This window comes from Pantherophis guttatus, chromosome 8 (assembly GCF_059756535.1).
Source record: "Pantherophis guttatus breed Tessera chromosome 8, ASM5975653v1, whole genome shotgun sequence".
Taxonomy (NCBI): Eukaryota; Metazoa; Chordata; class Lepidosauria; order Squamata; family Colubridae; genus Pantherophis; species Pantherophis guttatus.
In genome coordinates, this window is record NC_142070.1 from 30885835 (window position 1) to 30904683 (window position 18849).

Here is an 18849-nt window from a genome sequence, read left to right on the forward strand (position 1 = left end):
GGAGAAGCTAACACTTTTCAAAAATTCATGAACTTCATATTAAACAAAAAATTAACAACTCATGTTCTACACTTTTCTTCAGCTTCAAAATTTTTTGTACTTTGTTACAGTATGGAAAGGCACATAGAAACTCTTCCTTCAAAGCAAGATGTACTCCCTGAAATAATTTTAAAATCCTCAAAGCAATAAGAAATACTACAAATGTTTTTTTCTTTCTCCCCCCAAAAATTCTCTCTACAAGACCATACCCATTTAGAAAAGTGACTTAGCACGCACATGAAATTGATCTTTACATACTTGTACTTGTAATACAAATATATTGAATTAGAGCTTTTGTTATTTTGGGTTACATTGTTTAAAAGATTAGATTTCCATTTAATAGTTATCATTTCTAATGCCTTTGACAATTTACATATTTAAGAAATAAAATAAAAACAAAAACACAAGCATTGTTGGTGTCACACAAACATGTCTTTTTTTCAAATATTATTTTATCACTGGACTTGGAATTAAATGTTTAAGTGCTTTTATTCTCTGATCTATATTGTTTTTTAAAAAGTTTAATTCCTTTTTTGACCAAGAATATCTTTCCAAAAAACAAGTGAATTTAAGAGGTAGATTTCTCCATGATGCACTTATTTATTTCAAATAAAAACAAAAAACAAAAGTTCTTTTTAGAACAAAAATCACATCTTGAAAAAAGCTTGGGACATTATTTAATACAGTTCAGTAACATAACAGTCCTGTGCAGGAATCAAAGCTGTTTAGAAACCAATGCAATCTTCCTTAAAATACAAGCCTGCCAACAGTACTAAAACCTCCCCCACCACCTCCACCGGTTGGACCACAACTCCCTGGGGGATCATTGTCATCAAATCCATTTGGCCGAAAAGAACACGAAGCTGCAGATGCTTCTAGGGCCTGGGTTCGAGCACTAAGCTCTTGTTCCTAAAAGAAAAAAAAAACAAATGGTGGTCACACACACACAGATTTTTAAGAAACGTGATTATGATGTAAATTCCAGGGGGGGAAATGGGAAACAGAATTCTACATATGACATAGCTATATCAAATAGTTTTATCCAATACCTCTTCAATTATGATCCTATAAAACGTAAAACAAATTCTCTACAAAATAAACCAGAAGTATCCTTTTTTTTTTACTAGTTTTAGAAACTTTCGTTTTAAACTTAAGGAACTATTCCAGAACATTTCAAATTTTGTAGATGAAGGAAAATATACCTTTGGTCCTGGTGACTGGCTCAGATTGGATCCTGCAACATTTCAAATTTCTTTAAAATCTTTTAATAAGCAGACACTAGATTCATCATAATTCTAGTATTTCTCCAGAACATTCTGGAAAAAATAGTTAGTCTAGTTCTAATTAGTCTGCCTACTGATGAAAAAAACCACCAAGTCCTATATGAAGACACTTCTAGTTTTGGACCCTGACAGATTGATTTAGGGTATAGGCAAAATTGTTGACTAAATTAAGTAAACAATTAAGCACATCAAATACCAGTTTTGCAAGAATCCTATATAAATCCTTTGGCAAGCTTTCTGGATATGTTTTCAGTTGTTAAAACCATGGATTAATAAAATGTATAATAGATCAAGGACTCAAATTACCAGCATTCCTATCCTTTTTATTCCCACTGAATATTGCATCTATTGACGTAAAACTGTGTAACATTTTGAATGGGTCAACAGATTCAGCAGAACGTTGACTGAATCAAGCCACTGAAGCAGGTATGTTAATCAAGTAAAGTGAATCCAAAGCACTTCAGAGATTTGGATAGTTGTGATTCTTATAAATAATATATAGAGTACTAACTTCAGCACTGAATATTATGATTTCTGGCACTGACACAAATTACTGGCCAGTAATTTATTTGTTCATTATAATATCTACCAAATTAGCTCTTGGCAAGGCTAACTTTACCTAGGCTTTCTTTCACTTTCTCAGCTGTCACATTCTTTAATATGGCCAGTCACAAGCCTTAATCTCTCTCTTGCACTAATGGAATGTACTGATACTGCAAACACAACTGGAAGTTCAACTCAGCTTTCAGCAATGTAAATATAGATTCAAGCTTATTAATTAACTAGCTATATAGAGCCACCCATTTGACTTATGACCCTGGATGGCAAACAACAAATTAAAATATCAACAATTACCACATTTACGGTAACTTCCTGTTCCAATTACCAGAGGAATTATCACGTTTTCCATGTATTACAGGATTAGGGGCATTTCAATATTGGGGGACAAGGCTATTTTACAGAACAGATATTCTGTTTTACAGAACAGAGGTGCATTTCCTAAGTCCCATCTGACAAGATTGTTTAATTGAGGGGAACTGGATAATGCCCATCTTGTCAGACCTCACATGAGAAGTAAAATAGTAAGGTTGCTTTACTTTTAAACTCTGCACAGCTAGAAAAGGTTTAAGCTTCTTTATTCTTCTAAAAGTAAGGGTGTAGTATATAAGGGTATAGACTAGTGGCACAGGTGACACTTTTACTATTTTCTTATGGACTGCCTATCTTATGGCACTGTAACTGTACTAACATCCTTCTGCTGCCATGTCTAGCTAACCCAAGATATTACAGGCAAACCATATCCTTGATACAATCAGGGATTCCATTAAACCAAAAAGTGAAGTGAAACTGCTTCAGACATTCAAGACTTTCTCATGATAAAGTAAAGACAAATCTTTTCTTCCAAATGAAATCTTGAACTGGTATAAATACAACTGAACTGCACTGAATTTTAAATCAAAAAGTTAAATCACACAGTTGAACTTTTAAATTAACAATTGTGGTCTAACCTGATTCACATAGATTCACTGAGCACTTTCCTAGAGTTTCTGATGGGAATTTAATTTGAGACCTATCTAATCTGGGTTTTCTGGATAAAATGTGCTCTATCCTCAAGTTAATTCTTCACTTCCACTGGAACCATAGCTTTACAGTAAGTTATTGTAGTCAGTCAGGAAGATTTCCAAAATTACTGGACAATTTAAATAAATTAGGCTTTGCATTCTTCAATTGTTTTGGATAGTGAGATAGGGGGCATATAAATTTAATAAATAAATATGTATGTTATTTCTTATCCTAACACTAAGATAGCTAATTTTGTACCAGCATAAACTTGCTTTCTTTGACTTGGGACTGAGTCATTTTTGATACTTCTTGAAGAAAAGAGGAAGTGAGGCCAGCCTTGGAAAACTTGGTATCAAACACTTAAATTCTTAAGATTATTAATGTCTCTTGGGATGATGCTAAAGATGCTGCGAATGATCAAAACCACTGGAAACCACTCGCTGCCCAATATGCTCTGCGCAGGACCTTAGGATGATAATGACTAAGCCATTTTTGAGAGTAAGTTGGTATGTACAGACAAAATTACACCCAATTGAAAAACTTGCTTGATCCATTACTTGACTGCTTTTACAAATTAACTGTGTTTCCTACTTTCCCGCTTATCCACATAAATATCTAAATCATGGATTATTTATCATTTCATCATTATGACCAAGTAACTCTACACATAAAATCACATTACTAGGTTTTTGCCTTGTGCTCAAATCCCATACAAATATTGCAATTTTTAATTTTTTTTCAAGTTAGAATTATTCAAAGCTAGAATGAGTCACCCAGAATTGCATATGTGAAATGGTCAGCTATATAAAACATAAATGTTAACCTGATTTCAAGAATATTCATTAAATAATGGAAGTTCAAGAGCTGACAAGAACTAGTATTCCCCATCTTGACTCCTGCTCGTTTTAAAATAATTGAAGTATACTGCTGAGTTAGAAAGAGATTTAGATTTGGCATATTGAAAAATACGAACACTTTAGTAATGGGACAGCTTTTTGTCAAACTGAATTCTAAATTGTGGATTCACAGTACCCTGAGTTTTTAAATGACTTTTCATGTAAAGCCTTTAATTATATAATCATATTTATATATTCAACAAATGCAGATCATAAAATCCCACTCAGATTCATCTCAATCTGTGAGATGGGTGAAAAATAAATATACTACTAATAAAATTCTTTATAAAAAATTTAACACACTGTGACTGTGGTTCCAAAGAACTGTTATTTCAGTTCAGAAAATATTTAAGGTTTTCCTTTGCCAGAAATCTGGGAATACTAAAATTTAGCAATCGGTAACATTATCTTAATAATGCTGGTTAATCAGAATAATCTGCCTAGATTTGTATTCCCAACCTTATATTATACAGTCCACATTTACAGTAATTACAGAACTGATTTCCTTCCTTCCTTAATATCTGCAATTTACCTGCAAATACAGCTTATTGTCTTTTGTAATTGCATCCATAAGTTCTTTCTGCAGAGGGGGATCTCCGTTGATCCAGAGTCCACTGGCTGATTTCGCACTGATAGTCCCAGCACTGGTTTGTTTTTTGTAAAACAGCACATAAGCAGTATCTTTGGGGAATCTGCTTGTAATTTTTTGGACTGACTGAAATGAGGTGAATGTCACTCTGCTGTCATTAAATAGAAACCATTCCTTGGAGACTTCATTTTCATCCAGATCCTTTTCAGTAGCTGCAGTTAAATTGCTCTGAGGATAAGCTAAAGCCAGAGATTGGGACTGATCAAAAGATCCTAGCGAAGTCCCTGAATTAGCAACATTTCTTGCATAAGAATAATAATGCCCACTTTCAGAAGATATGCCAGAGTGAACAACTACAGAACTTAATACATAAGGTATTAGTTGAGGGCAACCGACTTCTTCAGCACCAGAAGGCTTTAGTTTTTTAGCCAAATTCTCCCCCGTGTCAGAAAACTCAACACTCATAGACCAAATGCCTGACAATGTACTTAAGGATGAGACAGTTCTATTAACAGGTAATTCTAGAACAAGCGGAAGAGACACGTTGTCTAGGATTTTACGCCTAATATGACACTTGGGATCATATGAAAATCTCAAAAGAGTAAGGATGAGGTATTCTGGCTCCTCTACAATTTGCATAATTTTTTCTGCATTTTGTAAGGAGGCACATTTTTCACAAAAGTATTTGTTATCCCCTTTAAGAACTTCAGGTGCCAAAAAATAATTTAACAAATCAGTAACTGAAGGAGTAACTTCATTGACGTGTTTCTTCAAGTTATCCCCAACTTCAGTCTTACAGATAAAAGGATCAGTAACAGTTTCAGAATTTGAGTCAGTGGGGGCATCTTTCAAAGTCCCATCATTTGTGACCATTTCACAGGAATCACCGGATGGCATCTCTGTCACGGGGCTCAATGCCCTAGCACTGACTTGTTCCATGGACTCATCTTTCTCATCAGATGAATGTTCTACAGTTGGTGGACCAACATTTTTAAAGAATACTGGAGGACAAAAAGCAAGTGAAAGATCTGTGAAGGCTTCTTCTTTATGAGAAGTACTTTTGCAATTTAAACAGCATATGCTTGTTTGTAGTTTCCCTCGAAACATTTTTTCTATCAAGGTTCTCTCCTCTTTCATTGAACACGACTGTTTGATAAATAGTTGAGATTTGTTGGCTACTTCTTGGACCAGGGACTCTTCGTTCATATCCTCAGGAAGCTTTGATGAAGACAGAATTTTCAAGGTTCTCTCTTCTTCGTGTAGCCTTAGGAAAAAAAATAATTCTATTCAAGTTATATTGTTCTCCACCAGTTTACCTATTTGATACGTTACTATGTTTCAATATGCTTATACACACAACCAATTATTTACTACGCAAGACTAGTGTGGAATAAAGTACTATAGTTTGAATGCCGTCAGCCCAACTACAAATATACTCTGCTCCATTGCTTTAATTCTAACAGTTACTTTACTTTACTTCAGCTCTAACTGGGGTAAAGTTTGAGCTGTCTGATGCATCATATGAATTTTATAGACAGAGAAACATTCCACTCCAGAGATTCAAATGGTTTTTAGCAAACAGTACCTGAAAACAAAGGTTGTATTGAAAGAGATTGTGATTGAGATGTCACGTCAAAAGCAACGCATATTATTTCAGACCATATAAAATTCAATTATTTTATTTTTAAATAATAGTTGTTTTTACAAAGATACTATATTTTTTGTACCTGAAGATTGGGAAGACTGCTTCAAGTTTTATAGCTCTCTGTGGAAGAAGTTTATGGTAAATACTTCTTACCCATTACAAGAAATGTATTGCCTACAACATATTTTGCATATAAAATGTATTTAAAAATAATATCTTGGATGATGAATTCAGAATATCATTACCTGTCTAGCAGGAACCTAAGATATTCAGAGCAGTCCTGCTGAGATCTAGAAGTAAACCACGGAGGCCTAGACGCCTCAAAGAAAAGGCGAGGAGCATAGGCATCCCTCTAGATAAAACAAACAAAGACAAAACAGATTTCAAACACTGACTTTATTCTACAAAGCACTTCATAATTTATAAAAACAGAAATCAAGTGAATAGGAGGCAAGTAGAGTAGATGTCCGCCTTCCCAGGTACATCAGATAGGAAACAGACCACACAAGCTACTTCTAATTTATTGTAAGGTTACATTAACAGAATCTTGCAAATGTACAAATCTCCAACCATATTTCATTTAAAGCCTGAGAAGTTAGAGAGGTTTATGCAGCTGCAGGATGTACCCTCTTATCTGATTGTTCCTTAGACATGATCTCTTTGTCCCACTTCTCAAAGTCTTTCTCACATACCGTTATACAGTGGAAATGAACTGTTCTGACTGCAGAATAAATCCTAATATTTAAGTATCTACTTCCCAATTTCATGTTCAAATTCAATCTTGAATATTAATTTAGAATTAAAAAGTATATTTGAAATACAAGAAAAATAAAAGTTATTATTAAAGACAACTAATGAAATGTTATGTATTCAGGTGCAACAAGAATTGTTTCATGTCCTTTTCCAAAGTAATTTTGGACATTAATCCTAACCTCTTAATGTATTACTTTAACCTTTGGGATTATGTTTGAATAAAACATTTGATTATATCTAATTTAAAATTACTGTTTTATGAGAGTATCTTACAATTTTACGAGTACGGTATCAGTATAGTGCCCAGTTTCAACCAGTCTGCACTTTTTCCAGAAGCATCCAATTCTTCTTTCAAAATTTCAGAGATGAAACAAAATGGTCTGCATTTTCTACTGATTTATAAAAAATTCAAATATTCCATAATTAATTCTACACATAAATAAGGCCAAAAACCCCTTTTTGCAATATTATTTTAATTTTCAGAAAATAATACAGACCTGTGTATGAGCAAGAAATGCAAAAAGATGTTGCAATTTTCTCATTAGTGAATTGCACCCATTTAGATTTAATGATAACACATGTCTTCTGAAACTGCAAAAAATGAGATCATGTTTTCAGATACAACTTATACAAAGACACTCCGATGTTTCAAGAGTGTTTACTATGCTAATTTAAAATAATTTAACTATGCTCCAAATCATATTAGCAATATGAGATTGCTCAAACTTGAACTAAATCTTAATGCTAAGCCATACTTTTGAAGAACAATTTAATCACTTTGGGAAATGACTTTGCTTTGGTTTGAAATGGGGGGGGGAGCAACCTTCAAGTAAGTTTCTCCAATTATAAATAATGCAGAAGGAATGCCTTTAAGTTTCCTTCTACTATAGAAATATGTTTGGCAATTCATTAACTCAGAAGTCCTCAACTCCCAGGTGCTAGTCTGCAATCTGTTGGGAACCGGGCCATGCAAGCAAAGAGTGAGCATGCAAAACTTGATTTGCTCATGCGCAGAGTTAGGTTGCACATGCACAACCATCTCCTTCGGCACTGCTGCCTATCTCCCCGCTGTCCACCTATATATTCCTGATATTTATATCCTAAATAATTGTAATTTTCTTGTTTTATTTGCTGGTCAATGACCAAATAAAAATTTATTGATTGCGATTTACATTTTCTTTAATCATGATGTGAACTGAGGCAAGGAAACACGTTCTGCTGTTTACTCAGATTCTTATTACCATATTCAAGCCATCACAGAACTAGTAGTAGAAACAATAACAACTGAAATTTATATGCGATTCAACTCCCAGCGATTCTTGGCATTTACAAATTGTTCAAAAGATTTAAACACAAGGAACAAAACAAGGAACACAAAACAAACAAACAAAAAAAAAAACAAAGTTGGCGAAGAAAACAAGCCTAGATGGTAACAAGGAAAAGGAAGTGCCAGTTGTCATCACCAACAGCTATGTCTTCAGGGCCCTTTGAAATGCCAGTAGAGTAGAGACTGTTTAGATCTTAAAATTTAAAAATACCATGTATTTTTTTAAAAAAAAGAAAACATTGCATACATAAAAAGTTGCAAACCTTAAAACAAATAGGCTTAAACTTACTCTGTAGCCATGAATAGTGCTTGAATCACACTGTTCATGTAGCAAGTATTTCCTAAATTAATCAGACCAGTCTTTCCAGTTTCAGATTTTCCAGAAAATCTAGACAGACAAGATTGCAAGGAACTGGACTGAGATGTCCAGGCACTCTGATTCAGTATCATCTTAATTTTTTCTTCATTGGGTTTGGAAAGCTCCTATAATGACATCAGAGACACAAGTTGAACAGGGAGTATTATGCAAGCGTTTCCATGGCATTTATATCTACTAAAAGAGTAGCCAAGCAGCCTATGTTCCACTCTTCCAAATCTTGAACAACTTCTCTGCTAAGAAAAGTGCCTATTTGTAAACTGACAACAACATATAACCATCTTGTTCACTACGATCTATTTTTATTTCTTGCAGTTCAATTCAAGGATCACAGCTAAGTGGTCACCAATCCACCTTTACAGACATTGTCTGACATCTTGTGGAAGTTTATTACATACATCTAAACACACATTATCTTCTAAAACACTATTCCCTTGCTAACAAAAATGTGAAAAACTTTTTTCTAATCTGGCAACCTTTGGGCTAGTTTAAACAGCAATCTCTGATATCAAAGAATTAGCTAAAATGACTTTTTAAAAATATAATTAACTGGCAAGAAATACCTCTATGAAAATCTTCCCATGTTGAAGTAAAAATATACATTACCATTTTCTTTTATAGATAAAACTCAATATTTTATTTAAAAGCTTTACATTAATGACAGTATTACTCTGCTGATTTCAATGTTTTTCATTACTTTTTCCTGAAATCTGATACAATTTTTATGTATAAAAATAAAAATGATGTTTACATCCTTCAGTACTGAAATATTTGTGTTTGCATACCTTTATTGCTTCTAGAATGGGTTCATAAAGTTCTGGGAATCCAGAGTAATGGTACATCATACAGTGCATTAATTCACTCAGCTGTTGCAAGAATGCTGTGCTAGTAGGCAAACCATTACTTTTGACCGATATCACCAATTTAACCACATGTGGAACAATCTAATTTTAAGATAAATAAATAGATTAATAATTGGCTTGCTTGTTGAACGTAACACATTTTTAAAAAAATTACTATATTATGAAGTCAGAACATAATAATTAACTATGATATTTCTATTTACCTGAACATCTCAGTTTTATCTATATTTTTAAATGAGCAACTTCAAGTTAAGAAATATAATTTCACATTCTATTGAGATAGAAATCAGGATAGCCAATACTAGTACATTATTACTCTACATGCTGTGATTGAAACAGTAACATTTTAAAATGTATGGCAAGTCTGCAAAGGTATAAAACATTCTATTTTTGTGAGCTCTTCCTGAAATTAATTTTATAGCTCCATAATTTTCCACCTCTGCTAGCAAATAAGGAAAAACCTTACAAAAGTGCTAAAAAGAATATTCAATCATTTTAGAATTAGCAGAGTACATCTTTGATTGTTTGTTCCTATAATTTTTAGTTTAATTTGCATTGTTGCTAAATTATAACCCATGCTGTTCTTTATAACAGACATCTGTAGCAATGTAACAAATAAAATAAATTGCATCCAAGTTCATTGATGACAGACTGTTTAAATTCAGTTGAAGCTTCAAGGAAGCAAACTAGGAATCAATTTTGATGATTTCACTTTCACTCTGCATGAGCCATTCCTATGCCATAAGGTTATCAAGATAGGAGTATTGGAGGGGGCTTCATGAAAGAATGCAAAAAAAATCTGTAGGATCAAAGACGTTTTGGCCACTGGAGTAACATAATCTGATACAACCCACTGTAAGATACAACACTCTTAGAAAGAAAGTATTAAGAACCAGACAGACATCAGCAACAACATTCTGTAAAGTATCTCTCTCCTTACTAGATTTTACATGTTTATATAGATAAATAGCAAATTCTTTAAACTACTGTTACTTGTTTTGATTCATTTTTTTCCGGGTTGTAAGAATGTGGTTTTGGTTTTATTGATATAATAGTAAGATGGCATGCTTATAGATATTTTCTTTTTCAGTGAGTTCTAAAGCAAAAAAAAAAAAGATAGAACTCACCAAGTGAAAAGCCTCTGGAGAATGCTGAAAACTGAGCAGCATATGAGAAAGGACAGCCAAAGCACCAGGTCTCACCAGAGGAAACCAAAGGCGATTAAATACCTTTCAGGAAAAGGAAGAATTATTAAAAATAAGAAATGTACAGCAGTATTATAATTCTGTATCATATATTTAAAATACACAAATTAAAGTGAAGAATTTCTATAAAAAAGCAACCCATTTACAATTTTATTAAAACATTAACTAAAATTCTAATAATCATTGAGTAATAATACTTACCAATTCAATCTTAAGCAAAGTAACATCAATAAGGATAGTAAACTTCTGAACTGCAGCCAGTCCTTTCAGTAGTGCTATCACCCAGGTCTCCACATGCTGAGCTAATGGCCAGGACAGCCAGTCAATCATCCTGAAAAGTGATGAATTTCTCATTTTTAGTATTTCAGCTGCAAAATCTATATCCCAGTTACTCAATTTCTGAACTCTGATATTGGTTTACATATTATATCAATTATATGAAGGTCACAGATCACAGGTGAGACCAGAACTTTAAGATGCTCTGGCTGGGAGAAAAACTTTGCCAGATAGCTGTTCCTCTAGGGAAGCTATATCGATGATTGAGTATTTTGTCTCATTTCCATCAAGGCAACACATATTTTGTAATTTGCAGTGCTCTATGGAACTATATGGACATCACGATACAGATAAACAGTTTGAATCCCTTCTGGTTTTATTACATTACATAAACAAAACTATCAAAGCCAACATATGTTCTTTACACTATCATCAAAACATCTATTATAGCAAAAAAATAAATAAAAAAATAAAAAATTCTTGATAGCATTAATTTTATATTCCACATATAATCTTCAAATTAAATTTTCTATTAAATTACAATATTCACCATTTTTGTACACTTTAAAATATTTCTTCTTCCAGATTTGTAAAAACCCCACCCCCCAATAAATATGTTTCTATATTCTGCAATTACACGAGACCTCCACTAAGTTTTCTTTGGAAACCAGAAGTGCTGTTGAATTTTGTTGGAAATAAAAGTTTCATGATCTAATTTTTAAAAAGGTGAATTTTTCCCCATTTCCTAACTTTAGCTTAGTTTCTCAGAAAGCTGAATTGTCTATCATTACTGATCCTAGGTAATATAAAATAAATAAAATGAAACACCCCAAGGAAAAAGGTAAATCAAGTAAAGATGCCAGAGAGAGCTAAGGAAATGTCTAAAAGAAAATATAAGGAAAAGTACAGTAGTTCTAAATTATTCACGTGTAGTAGAGAAATTCAAAAAAGGTTTGAAATTACTGTGAAACATAAACATTTTCTAAGAATTCTCAATTTTTCTTTACCTTTCCTTTTGTCAATTACAGTTGCAAAATTAACCCAATTTCTAATGAAATGGCACTATTTTCCTAAACCATGCATGGACTTTGTAGTCTACAGCAATTAAAATATATAGGCATATTTGTTGCAGTGTTTGTGATCACAGAAAAAGGAGTCCTATATAAAATAGATTACCATACAGTCAGCACACTTTTTAATTGTTAGCTAATGGAAAATAACAAAATAAGCTACTGTATATACCCTATGTCCGTGATGGTGAACCTATGGCACGCGTGCCACAGGTGGCACGCGGAGCCATATTAGTGGGCACGCCAGCTCAGCTCTGGGGCGCATGCGCACGCCGGCCAGCTGATTTTCGGGCCTTCTGGGCCCACCAGAAGTAGGGAAACAGGCTGTTTCCTGCCTCTGGAGGGCCTGGGGGGAGTGGGGAAGGCCCGTTTTTTTTCCTTACCTGGCTCCAGATCCTCTCTGTGTATCTGGGAACGGCGAAAACAGCCTTTCCCACTTCCTTGGAGGCCCTATGGAGCCTCAAAGGGCCCATTTCCCCACTCCCGGTGGGACAGGAAGTGACTTTTTTCCTGTCCCCAGCCTCCAGAGACTCCTAGAGAGGCTCCTAGAGACTCCTAGAGAGGTTCTGGAGGCTGGGGACAGCAAAAAATGTCACTTCCTGTCCCACCGGGAGTTGGGAAATGGGCTTTTTCAGCCTCCGTAGGGCCTCCAAGGGAGTGGGAAAGGCTGTTTTTGCCGTTCCCAGATACACAGAGAGGATCTGGAACCAGGTAAGAAAGAAAAACGGGCCTACCAGGCCATCATGTGCCAGGAGCGGGGGGGGGGGTTGCGCACACATGCGTGTGGGCACGTGCGCGCGAGACCCTCCCCCGCCCCCCCTCTCCTGGCACGCGATGGCAAAAAGGTTAGCCATCACTGCCCTAAGTATTTTATTTTGGAAGAAACGATAGGAAAGAAAAAGATAAACAAATTTCTTGTTTAGAGCTAGCTTGCTGCATGGCTAATTTAAGCTGTCTAAATTAATGCAAAAGGAGTTTTATTTGGCTGTGGTGCAGCTGAATCAGTCTGGAGCTGAACATGCTTTAAATTGTAGAAATGAAGAGCGGATTTTAAGAAGAGCCCTTCTATTTTACTGCCTCTTACTATATTCGATAGAACAGTATCAGCAGTAGAGTCCTTCAGTTTTTGAGTTCTATAATTTTCCAAGACTTGCAATGAATGCTTAACATTAGAACCATCATTAAAGAGGCACAACAAATAATGTTCTTCTGCATCAACTCAGAAAGTTCAGACTATCCCAGAAGGCTGCTGATATAGCTTTACAGAGGAATGATTGAGTCTATTATTTGTACTTCTATAACTCTCTGGTTTAGTATAGCAACCAAACAGGACAGGTACAGACATCAACAGATGGTCAACACTGCAGAAAAAATAATTTCAGTCAGAAGGAGGACTGAGATAATATCTCCAGATGTCTCACATCCTGGACATAAACTATTTCACCTTGGGATGGTGCTATAGGGCACTATATACCAAGACAACTAAAGACGAGACAGTTTTTTCCCTCATGCCATCACTCTGCTGAACACCTGATTCTCGCAATTTCTGTCTAATGTGCATGCATATTAAACCATGGAATATTATTTATCCTTTTCATTATCTTCTTCATTTCTCCATTTTATTGGTATTATATTATTATTCTCTCCATTGCTGGCAAGTACACTGAGTGCTTTTATACTGGACACAAATTCCTTCTCTTTCTAATTATCCTTGGCCAAATAAAGTATTCCATTCCAATACAAATATATATTCAACACAGGAACATCATGTTCAGACATATGCAGATTTAATCTGCATATTAACTAGAATGGACTTAGTTATCTGAGGAACTGCCTCCACCTGATTGTGTACTTGTACTATTAAGTCTGGCAGGAGGCATACTTCAGGTCAGTTTAGTAGGGAATGCTATATGTTGGGCCCTGAGAGCCTTTCTGTTGTGACATCCATGCTTTGTGACAGTAGGCAGTAGTCCATACAATAGTTATGTTGTCATTGTTTTTACCTAGCTGCTATTTACATGTATAATTTTTTGTTTTGTTTCTTTGCTGTGGTTTCAGTACTGGATGGTATCTAGAGTCATGAAATTGAGATAAGTAGTGATATAAATTGAAATAATAAACTTCCCTTTAAAATGCATGTAATAAACAAGATGCTTAATTAACAATTACTCTTTTGCCAGACTGAATACTATACCTGCATAAAGCTTGTGTCATACTTGCATCTTTTACATTTGGATCTGTGGTAAGGCTTCCAATCAGGACTGTAATCATTTGTAAAGGGATATGCTGCACAAGACTTGCCAAAGCAACTGAAGGTTCAGAAGTATCTATAATTGCCAAACATATAAGAAATTATAATACATTATTTCTGCTTTTTTTCCAGTAAGATTTTAATCAATTTTAAAAGATTATGTTTCAAGTTTAACCATATTCTGAACCAATTCAAAGCTATCAGACTCCCTTGAAACCCAAAAAGAGTGATATTCAGTGGAAGCTCCTTGCTGGAAGGATAAAATATAGTATTTGAGCATTGCTTCCTATTTTCATCTTGAGAAAAGCTAAAAAAACTACAAAAGTACTGGAAAAATCAGCTCTTTGCTTTCCTCTAATGGGGCTTTCCTGTATCATAGTTCAGCTCACAGGTAGTCTGGATATAACATAGTTTGGTGGTTTGGCACCAGGCTAGAAATTGAATTCTAGTCTTTAGGCATGAAAGCCAGCTTGGTAACCTTGGGCCAGTCACTCTCTTTCCAAACCACCTCATATGGTTGTTGTTATGGCAAAATAGGAGGAAGGAATATTGTGTAATTATCATCTTGAATTATTTATAAAAACAATATAAAGGCAAAATAAAAATAAATTTCTGAATAATACAACTGATAGAATTTCTTATTTACATTTTGTATGTAAGTTATTTGTCTCACACTCATATAGATGTATCATTCAGTAATGTGATGCTACTATAAAAAGGACACCAGCTTCAACATCCATTATTCTGTTTTTAGCAAATGCTACAGTTCATATTCAGTCATGTGAAAAAGAAAGTACACCGTCTTCAAGTTTTATGTATCAGGACATCGTAAAAATCATCTGGTCCTAAGCAGTTCTTAAAAATAATTGAGTACAATCTCAGATGAACAGCAACACATGACATATTGCACCATGTCATCATTTATTTTGCAAGGAGAAACCCAAAATGGAGAAGCCATAAGTTGTATCTCTGCAGCTAGTACTAAAGCATGTACAGCACAGCTGGATGGTAATAACTACACTACACAAAGTGTAGTGTACAAATTATATTTGTAAATATATTCAATTGATTAAACTAAACTAGTTCTATGGTACTGCAACTAAAAACTTTCTACTTGTGTTAAAATCTCACATTAGAAAAAAAAATGAGTGCACTTTAAAGCCAACAGTCATTAAAGGCCATGCAGACAGCCCAAGAAGCCACTCAATGACATTTAATATTAACTATATCATTAATAATACTATAAGTGACTTAAAAGTTTCAAAAAATAACAAAAATATAAACTGACTTCTATCTCACTCATCAAACTAGAATCCATCTGATTTTCAAGCTGTGCCCGAATTATATTATAAATCAAAGCCCATCACAAATCAAGGACGTCATGGCATACAGGAATAAAAATATATACCTTGCTAATCTAACATTCTCCAAAATATTTACATTCAGTTCCTACGTCCAAGAACTTCTAAAATCTAGTCACTGGTTCTATTAACCAATACCAATGCTAAGTATTTTAATCAATTTTTTACCTACATTCTTTGAAACTTTAGGAACTTTAATCAGATATCACACAAATACTGTGTTAATGAGAACCTTATTAGCAGTAAAGAGAAGGTTCCATTTTCCAATATTTAGCTGGCGTTTTTTTAAAAAAGCAACCAAAAAGAGGTATAACATATCTGAGTTGCAAAAATCCAGAAACCACTAGAAAGCAGCAGAGGATTTTCAGTTTTCAGCATCTCTGTGCTGCCATCCAGGTGAAGCCTTAACCAGCTTTCTGCTTCACTTCAACATGACTCTGGTTCCTAGCCTTTCTGGGGCTGGCTGGCTGGAAGGCCTTTTCCCCTCTCTTGATATCCCCCTCAGCTTCTTATTTTTTCCCCCTTTACTTAACAGAACGGGATTAGATTCAAAGAGGAAGACAGACAGGAGGGAAACGCGAGCCTACCGGTGGAAGAGATGATGGCAAAGAGCTCCTGCAAGGAAGGCAGCAGCGTGTCGGGTTCTGCTTTCCAGATGCTGCGCAGCAGATTGCTGACTTGGGTGACTTGGGAGACGTAGAGGCGTAGAGCAGCTTCGCGGGTGCTTTGGGTCTGGAAGTGAGCAATGCTGCGTACCAACTGCTGGCAAAAGGCGAGGGCGAGTTTTCTACCGCGGGGCAGACACTGAGGAAAGTCGCTCAGAAGCTGGCAAAGGCGAGCGCACAGAGGAGCCGGAGGCCTCTCGCTCACCAGACGTAACGCTTCCCTCTGGAGCAGAGCGAACAGCTCCAGCACCGCCGGGCAGCTAATGAGAAGCCTCAGGCCGGTCTGGATGTAGTCTAAGACGCCGGGGTCCAAGTTGGAGCCGAGGCCGGGAGCAGGCGACGGAGGAGGGACGAGGAAGAGAAGGGATGCGGGGCTTCCTCCTCCTCCTCCTCCGTGAAGCAAAGCCAGGACCAGGTCGCGCGTGAAGAAGGCCTCGAAGTCGTCGCGGTGGTGGAGAGCGTAGGCCTCGAGCACCTGCCGGCCGACCTGGCGCTGGAACTGGTCGGGGCCCTGAAGGATGAGGCGGGTGCTGAGGGCGAACATGGCCTGGCACTGCGGCCCGCTCAGCGGCGACTCGGCCGACTCCACCACGCGCTTGACGATCATACGTTTCACCGGCAACGAGTAGGACGAGCTCACCAGGCCTTCCAAGATCTTCTCCATGGCGAAGGGCGACGGCCCAGCATTGGCCACCGGGTCCCCTTCGGCCCTTTCCCTTCGCTCCCGCGGCCGCCCTTCAACCTCCCTGCCAGCAGCGACGCCTCAACATCGGCCCGACCCGGCGTTTCTCAAGAGGCTCCTCAAAACCCACAGACGTCGGAGGCCCCAAACGCCGGGGGAACACGTGACCCGGAAGCAACAGAACAACGCATCGTCACGCCGGACGGGAAATAGAAGGCGGCCGTTCCAATTGCGCATAAACAAAGTATTGTTCGGAGGACGGCGGCCTGGCCGACGCGCCTGCGCTTTAGCTCTCGTCCCCTGCGCTGGAAAGGCCGGAGGCCTTTTGCGTCACCTCAAGCACGAGAGCGTCGCGCGAGGGAGAATGCGGTTGGAAGGGCGGAGGCAGAAATAGAGCAGGAAGTTTAAAGGGACCTGATTCGTAGGGTTTATTACCGCTGTTCCCTTTGGACTTGTGTTTTGTTTTGTTTTTTACAAGTAGTCCTCGACTTACAACACTTAACAACACTACTACAGTTCGTGTAGTGACCGTTCGAAGTTTAAAACGGCATTGAAAAATGGGGTTTATTTAATTTAATTTATTGCATTTCTATGCTGCCCAACTCCCAAGGGACTCTGGGAGGCTTACAGCACATAATGCGAACAATGAACATAGAAAAATTATTAAAAACATTATAAAAACATTTTAAAAACATTAAAAGCCCGTGCACATCATTCATGGCCGGATCTCGCAAGATTGCAACAGCGAGATCAACGGCCCCAAGCCTGCCGGAAAAGCCAGGTCTTCACCGCTTTCCGGAAGGCCAATAGGGTGGTGGTAGTCTGGATCTCATTTTATGACCGCTTTTCACACTTATGATCGCTGCAGGATTCCCCCCCCCATGGTCACGTGATCAGAACTGGGACACTTGGCGACTGAGTCAGATGTATATAATGGTTGCAGGGTCTCCAGGTCATGGGATCACCTTTTTTTACGATCTTCTGATGGGGGAAACCAAGATTCACTTAACAACCATGTTGCTAACTTAAGAACAATTGCTTAATGCATTGTAAGCCACCCTGAGTCTTCGGAGAAGGGCAGCATATAAATCAAATTAAAAAAAAAAAAAGAACGGCAGTGATTCACTTAACAAATGTGGCAAGATAAGTCATAACATGGGGCAAAACTCGCTTAACAAATTTCTCACTTAGCAACAGAAATTCTGGTCTCTAACTTGAGGACTATCTGTATTTGCTGATTAATTGGAAAGTTATGGATGTTGGAGGTGTAATATTTTGCTGTATCAGTTGATGGAAGACCGATGAGAGGCAGAATGACCCACACTGACATGGAATTGCTCTTTTAATCAGCTGAAAATGTGTTGTTGTTAGTTGCTATGTCGTGTCCGACCCATCACGACTCTATGGACAATGTTCCTCCAGGCTTTCATGTCCTCTACCATCCTCTGGAATCCATTTAAGCTCACACCAACTGCTTCAATGACTCCATCCAGCCACCTCGTTCTCTGCTGTTTCCTTCTTCTTTTGCCCTCAATCTTTCCCAGCATTAGGTTCTTCTCCAGTGAGTTCTTCCTTCTCATTAGGTATTTGAGTTTCATCTTGCCTTCTAAAGAGCAGTGAGGGTTGATCTCCTCTAGGACTGACTGGTTTGATCGCCTTGCAGTCCAAGGGACTTGCAGGAGTCTTCTGCAGAACCATTGTTCAAAGGCCACAATTCTTTGGCGCTCAGCCTTTCTTATGGTCCAACTTTCACAGCTATACATTGCAATCGGGAAAACCATACCTTGACTATGATTTTCCCGGTTGCAATGTATGGCTGTGAAAATGTGTAGCTTTTTAAAAAATATGGAACACCATTCGAAGAGATGCTTTTTGCTTTTGTCCGAAAAACAAAATAAATTGTTGAATCAGACAAAAGCCTAGCTGCTAAAGTGGTCATCCTGTCGTTTCTGGGAAAGTTTCTACTGTAGCTGGGCACAAGAGAAAAATATCACCTAATCTTCAC

General features: G+C 36.9%; 1 protein-coding gene across 1 annotated transcript; it reads right to left on the minus strand.

Moving 5' to 3' along the window:
* Nucleotides 1-699: 699 nt before the first annotated feature.
* Nucleotides 700-16843, minus strand: USP38 (ubiquitin specific peptidase 38). Its single transcript, XM_034401358.3, has 10 exons — nucleotides 16085-16843; nucleotides 14080-14212; nucleotides 10741-10870; nucleotides 10462-10563; nucleotides 9257-9415; nucleotides 8385-8578; nucleotides 7266-7359; nucleotides 6261-6367; nucleotides 4314-5634; nucleotides 700-948 (listed from the first exon to the last, which is right to left on the minus strand). Exons 1-10 carry the CDS (start codon nucleotides 16824-16826, stop codon nucleotides 787-789), a joined length of 3144 nt encoding a protein of 1047 aa, XP_034257249.2. The 5' UTR covers nucleotides 16827-16843; the 3' UTR covers nucleotides 700-786.
* Between the last annotated feature and the right edge of the window lie 2006 nt (nucleotides 16844-18849).